This window comes from Protomyctophum bolini (assembly GCF_963924005.1).
Source record: "Protomyctophum bolini genome assembly, chromosome: 21".
Lineage (NCBI taxonomy): Eukaryota > Metazoa > Chordata > Actinopteri > Myctophiformes > Myctophidae > Protomyctophum > Protomyctophum bolini.
In genome coordinates, this window is record NC_137882.1 from 25,939,773 (window position 1) to 25,947,200 (window position 7,428).

At 43.7% G+C, this 7,428-nt stretch overlaps 1 protein-coding gene across 1 annotated transcript in view; it reads right to left on the reverse strand.

Annotated features, from left to right (window-relative positions):
• The window catches only part of dnah5l (dynein, axonemal, heavy chain 5 like), a gene marked incomplete at both ends in the record, with an annotated part of 108,513 nt that extends 106,844 nt beyond the window's left edge, over window positions 1-1,669 (reverse strand). Inside the window, 3 exons of the mRNA XM_080793808.1 lie at window positions 562-756; window positions 990-1,093; window positions 1,258-1,669. Coding sequence (XP_080649934.1) covers window positions 562-756; window positions 990-1,093; window positions 1,258-1,669 — 711 coding nt within the window. The remainder of the gene's footprint in view (window positions 1-561; window positions 757-989; window positions 1,094-1,257) is intronic.
• Window positions 1,670-7,428: the final 5,759 nt, after the last annotated feature.

Consider the following 7,428-nt stretch of genomic DNA (forward strand, 5'->3'; position numbering starts at 1 on the left):
AGCAGGGTGTGATGAGGTCAGATCAACATATGGAATGAATTCTGTATACTGGCCATATATGGAGCGTGTCTTGAGTGTACAGCAGGGTGTGATGAGGTCAGATCAACATATGGAATGTCAGGACAGGTCAGCTCCATATATGGAGATCTAAATGGAGCCGTCATTTAGCTGGGGGACCACCGCTGGAAGCCCCCCTCAAGGATGGTTCCCCTTTTGGTGTTTTAAAGCATTATGTTATACTTTAGCTATTGAAAAATAGCAGATCTACAAGCTCATATGAACTTGCCATTTTTGAAAAGACGTGAAAATGTGCCTCAAATCTTTGAATATATATTATTACAGAGTGAACAGTCCCTGGAAGAATATATTTTCAGATGGGGGGGGGGGGGGGGGGGGGGGGGAGGCATATTACATAGATTTTTTGGGGTCCTTGCCATGAAATATTGAGCACCTGCACTGATACAGCAAAAAATAAGGTTTTTCAGAAAAAACTTTTCAGGCCTAAACGGATTAAGAACCTCTGTTTTCGTGGATCAAAAATGCGTGCGTATATACAGGTACCTTGTCGTCGGAGAGCAGGGCGTCGCGGACCTCCGCCTCCCCCAGGGTCAGAGCGCTGCCCTGCGCCAGCTTGCCCAGCAGGTACGCGTGCCTCGCGTCCAGGGAGGCGCGTCGCTCCTCCTTCCGCACTCTGCTCTGCCTCGCCATCGTCACCCTCGCCTCGTTAGACAGCAGCACACTCCTCTGGCCCGACACCTGCACCTCCAAAATAATTTGCCAAAATAATTTGCCAAAATAAGTTGGGCCCAAATACATGGACTTCTATGGGGCTATGGGTTTTTTTGGGCCCAATGACAGCGCCACAACAGGCCATTATATGAACTTTCAGGAAATCCCGATTTCCTTGTCTGACTGCCCCCCTGCTTCTAATACAGTATTTAGTCACAGCAGGTTTTAATTGAATCGTTAGGTCATTATACACTACTCACAGTGGTGCTGGCGCTGGGGGATGGACCAGCAACCGGAGAAGCAACATGATTGGTCGTTCTTGGGTTCTGGCTTCCGATTCGTCGATGGCCCCTGCCCGTTCTCTCTGTTGATTGGAGCGGACGCGTCACAGAATTCCTTTCAGCTTTATTTAACCAGGTAAGAGTAATGTATACTTCTACACCCATAACATCTAATATTGAAATCTTTGGAAAAACAACTTGAAATATACGATTGACATAATAATAATAGCATTATTATTAGTAGTACCTGTGGCGAGGTTACTCAAAGGTGCGTGTTTAGCGGAGGTGTCACCGAGTCCTCCGTCCTTCTCCACCTGCACTCCTCCAGGAGTCTCGTCCTCCCGTCTTTCCTGCCCAGCGCCAACAAGCCTCTGTTCTGCAGGGACACGTGTGGTTCCCTGCAGCTCCCCTGGCTGTTCTGCAGGGACACGTGTGGTCCCCTGCAGCTCCCCTGGCTGTTCAGGGACATGTGTGGTCCCCTGCAGCTCCCCTGGCTGTTCTGCAGGGACATGTGCAGTCCCACCCAGCACCCCGGGCCGGAGGTCCACGCCTGGAGGGGCGGGACTGGGGCCCTTCACCCCAGGATCTGAGCTCTCTGCTGGGGGGAAGATGGGCTCATCCTCCACCTCGGCAACCTCATCTGGAGGCTGTGACTCCATAGCAGTAATCTAGCGAGAGAGGGGGGGGGGGGGGTGTAATGTACTATTCAGGGGTGCATTAGAGACTTTTTGGGGGGACGGATTAAGGAATGACAATAACCGCTTCCATGGTCCATGGTTGAGATATAGAACCTTTTCTTAGTTATGTGGGGAACATAGAACCTTTTTTGAGTGGGGAACATAGAACCTCTTTTTGGTCGAGCGAGGAGCATAGAACCTTTTTTGGGGGGCCGGGTGAGTGGGGAACATAGAACCTGGGGAACATAGGGATGACCCCTTCAGTGACATTATCAACTTTAGCAAATGCAATCTAAAAACATAATAATATATAAAATGTACAGCTCAATGAGCTACATTGAGCTAAAGGATGTATATGTTTTAAACTGTGGCGAACAACCACTGCTCCAACTCGGTTTCCTCCACTAAATATCTGGCAGTTAATTTGCACACGCACGCAATGCACATAATTATGTGGAGGCGTGCGTCACTTAGAACCACTTAAACCCTGTAAATGGTTGACTGGAGTCGCTCAGCAGGGCTCGGTTTATGCTCTACACTAAATGTTTTAGTTGAAAATAATTATAGCTGATCTACACACGCTCACAATGCATCGCAACGCAAGCTTGTAGATCTGAAAATGTCTGCAAAGATTTACAATTGACCAGAATACGGGTGGCAGGCTATACGGAGGTTATTCCCCCACTTTGCTCAAGTCTGACTACTTTGGCGTTGAATACCTTTTCTTGTAACCGAGAAAGGACGTCTTGTGGATTTCATTGCATGTGCATTTCCCGCTAAAATCAACATTCAGTTTCCAGCTTCACCCAGCTGATTGCTGCCCAAGTGGTCATATAGGAAGCAGACAATTGGACTCGAGTAATAGTGACTCGACTCGAGTCATAGTGATTATATTTGACGACTTGCGACTCGACTCGGACTTTGAATGTAAAGACTTGAGACTCGACTCGGACTTGGAAGGTAAAAGACCAACGAGACTTGAGACTTGACTCCGACTTGCTAGCCAATGACTCCCGACTCGACTCGACTCGAGACAAGATGACTTGTGACTTGTTTTGTTTCCGAGCATACGGTATTTGAATACAGCGTCGGTGTGCAGCGCAACTCCACTCGCACACTAAGGCAAAACCTTTATTTTCACCACACAGCTGCAGTAGATTGAAAAGTTGCTTCCTACCTTTGAGTTAGTGTTGCTGAAAGACACCCATGAGATCCAATTGTATATTCCATATTTCCATATGTACTAACTAAGTGTGAAGTTGTGTCTGTAAACTAGTGTCAACACGGAGGCACAAAGTGACAGTTGTGAGCATGCGCAGATTGCACTGTCTCTGCTCCAGCGTACAGGGACAAAACGGCCATTAGGGGGAGCCATAGTACAGTGAAATACAGTGGGGAATATCTATTGATTCATTGATTGAATACTTTATTGGCAGAAATGTAATCGGTATAGGGTACAGTCAAACACTGATCAAAAAGGGATCACTGAAAAAAGTCCTTGCTGTCTTGTTTCCATTCGGTCCTGGGTAATCAATTCATAATCACGACAAGTCACATGAAAAATTCAAATTCTAGACTTGACACAACCTTGTGACTCGACTTGTGACTCGGCTTGACTTGCCCACAACAGAAAGACTTGGGACTCGACTTGGACTTGGGACCAAATGACTTGGGACTCGACTTGGGACTCGGACCTGAGGGTTTGGACTGACTTGGGACTCGACTTGGACTTGGGACCAAACGACTTGGGACTCGACTTGGACTCGGACCGGAGCGACTTGAACAATTGTCTGATAGGAAGAGAGGCATTGGGTCGCTCACAGCAAGAGTGACATTTAACTTCTTTTTTTTCACACACAAATAAATGGTAGACAAAGTTTCGCCTATCCAGCCTTCATCGGTGCGGAAACGTCTGCATGCCATTTATTTGTGACGTAGAAATTAAAAGAAATTTTTCATTATTGCTGTGTGTGCGTCCCAACACTATTCCTCCCACCACCTGGACAGCAATAAAAGCTGGGTGAAGCCGGAAACTCAATTTTCCCCACAGGATCAAATAGGTCTAATTATTCTTATAAATCATTATTTTTATGAATAGAGTGTAATTAAATAGAATAGACTTACCGGACCAAATGCAGTCTTTAGGCGGCTCTCCCTCTTCTGTGTCTTTCTTGTTCGACCTTCTCTCTCACTCAGTGTGTAATGAATATTAGTTACACACCAGACATTAATCAGTGACTATTCACAAAATCTGTCTTTGTCCCTCTCCCCACAGTGTTGACAAGTTTAACCACAGTAACCATGGTTAAGGTGCTAAGAGATTGACAATGCAGTGTGCGTGCGTGTGTAAGGGGTCAGTGACTCAGCAACTCTAAACTATAATCAATACACTCTTTGTAAGCCACGTAGTTCAATGAGACATCAGAAATGAGTATGATTTAACCTGTTAAACTATGTTTTATGTTATTTTTATTACATTAGCAGATTAATAATGTTCTCCATGTTAGTGCTTCTCAACCCGGGAACCCCTTTTGGTGTTAGCATTATGTTATGCTTTTAAGCTATTGAAAAATAGCAGATCTACAAGCTCATAGCGCGTCACCGAGTGGCGCGCTACGAGCTTGTAGGTCTTTTATTTTTTATCGAAGAACGACTGACATAGAAACATAGCTTTTTCAGAAAACTGTCAGGATGTAGAAGACATTTTTAGAATCTGATCTCAGGTCAGAATGGGTTAATGTATCTGCGGCCCGTCGTGGTCATACCGATGGAAATAAAATGAGTTATTGTCACTGTAGGTATTGTGTTGTTTGTTCCAAGATTAAGTGATATGGCCTGATGTCAGCCGAGTATTACTATTAAATAACCACTCACGGTACTTATTTATTCACCTGTGATAATATTAATCTATTCTGTTCATTATACGTTCTCTTTACATTTTGTAAATCAAACCTCATTTGTAACTTCATCATTATTAATCACAATGTTTTTGTTAGATAGATCTTTATTGTCATTGCTTGCATGAAACAACGAAATTCAGTTTAGACTATAGAGCTTCACCACTGGCTGGTTTGGCCTTATATGGAAATGTGTCTTTTTACCGTGTGTTTCCTTAATTTTAGACTGTTGTGTATACAATTTACAATGTAGGCATTTAGCAGACACTCTTAATCCGGAGCGATTTACATTAAGCAAGAACAAAAGGCATGGCAATACATCACATAGGCCTACATACAATGAAACATGCTTTAAGCTATATATACTAAGGAAAGGAAAGGAAAGGTACTATGTTTACCCAGGGTAACTGGACTAAGCTCAAGAACTTGTTTACAGCCAGGTCCTGCTCATAGAACATTTCATGGTAGGGGTTCAATGCCTTGTCCAAGGGCACTTCAGCGGTGGTAATTTTAACGTGCCAGTCCGGGGATAAGAACTAGCGACCTTCCGATATCAAGACCGCTCCGCAAACCATTCGGCCACCACTGCCTCTGCTATGTCTACATAAATTGCTATTGTAGTGCTGTCTACATTAAATGCTATAAGTCTGCATAAAATGCTATCTAAGTCTACTACATAAAGTGCTATCTAAATTACACAAGTTGAACCTTTGCATATGCCTGTAAGGTCGTCGGGGCTATAGGCAAGTGCTACGGGCCTCTGTTACAGTCTCAAAATTATTTTTTTATTATAAAATAAAGTATATGTAAAATGTTAAAAATACTGACATTTTTAGCTTGCAGTCCTTGGACTTTTGAGCTATCATAAGTTGAGTAGCCCTGAGCTACTCTGTATCTATCCATCCATCCATAGTTTATCATAATTTAAGTTATATAAGTTTAAAATGCAGGCATTTATAGAAGACACTCCTATCCAGAGAGACATACGGAGGTGAAAGGTCAGACTGAGAGCCAAACACAGAGAACAAAGACATCAGGCCTGATTCACTACTAAGCTGTTTACAGCAATATTTTGGGTGTAAAGGAATTTCCCAAACATCCCAAGTTAGTGGTCTGATTCAGTAATCTTAAGTCTCCTCGGATGCCGACTTAACATGGGACCAAAGCTTGATGTGTGCCATTATAATGCCTTATAATAGTCTCCACCAGGCCAAAGGCATGGGGAGAGAGTATGTTTTGCACTCCGTCTGTGTGTGTGTGTCTGTCCGTCCGTTACCAGCTAATCTCCGGCACCGTTAACCCGGTCGGTGCCACATTTTGCACACACACACACACACACACACACTGGATGCCAACGATGAACCTCTGCCCCATTTTCTAGAACGGCCTGTTATAGTGCCACCAGGAGGCCGATTTTTGAAAAACACATTTGTTTATATTACTCCAAAAATCCCGCAAATTGTTACACACCATCTCTATAGTCACGTGTTCAAGCCGGATCTGTCCGATATTTCATATTCCATCCTAATTGGCTATAACATTGGCTTTCAAAGTTTGCAGGATTGGCCCTTTTTTGAACAAAAAGCCTCAAATCATGAACGCAGCGTGCAATTTACGTGAAATCTTTCATGGACTCTCCTACTAAGCTGAGGAATATACCCCACGCTTTTCACATTGGCCTGTTATAGCGCCACCAACAGGTGGATTTTTGCAAAACACATTTCTGGCACAAAATGCCTCAAATCATCCAATTACCATCCAAGGCGTAAGAAGAAATGTCACCCTTTTCACATTGGCCTATTATAGCACCACCAGGAGGCCACAACCTGACCTGCCCTGGTGGAGACCTGTGCCCAGAGGGGCACTTTATCTAGTTCTGGACTACAAATGTGGGAAGTTTGGAAAATTCCTTTACACTCAAAATCTGGGTGTAATGTAAACAGGTTAGTGAATCGCACAATAAAAGAAGGGACACTATCTATTGGTTGGTTTCTTTATCATATTTTCACACAGGCATAATACTGGCACACCAGTGCACACCCAAAGTTTCCTGGAGGACTATTAAAAGAGGACAGGGAGCGAAGACCGTACGGTGGACTCCATGTTGCTCCCTGGAAAGAAAGAAACATACGCAATGGGCTATACGCAGCCAGCACTTCCGCGTTCAGCTTCCTTGGTCTCCAAGTTGTTCTATATCTCAAAATATAGTTTCAGGGACCTCCCAGAAGCAAAGTTTTGAGTTAAAAATGTTCGCTGTGAAAGAATATGTATATATGTTAAAAAATGTGCACGTTTTCACGAAAAAAAAAAAGAAAAGCAGATCTCCAGTACAAGCTCGTAGCACGGCACAGTTGTAGATCTGCTATTTTTCAATAGCTAAAGTATAGCATAATGCTTAAAACACCAATAGGGGTTCCCGTCCTAAAAGGGTTAATAGTCCTTGGAACAGAGCACGCTTGACAAATACTGGAAGCGTTATAGGCGAAAAAGTGTGTCATTTTCTCAAGGAAAACTAAGAAAGGGAAAAAGAGAATGGGTTAAGGAGATCAGGAAAATAAAGACAACGTAAACTTAGAACGCCTAAACCAGTTTTTGCGCCCATCCATCCATATCGTGTGCACACATACCAAGCAGGCTACGCCAATCCTTGCACGTTTTTTGCGTGAATATTTGAAAAGCATGCCTTGCTCAGCATTCTGATGACAGGCTCATGCCATGTTTCAGCAAAAAAGAAGCCGATTCTGATTGTTGTTCTGCTGTGCATCGCTGAATGAAAGACAATAAAGTTGAACTTTAACTGCTGTATACACAGAAATGCAGATACGTGCAAAGCAGCAATACTGT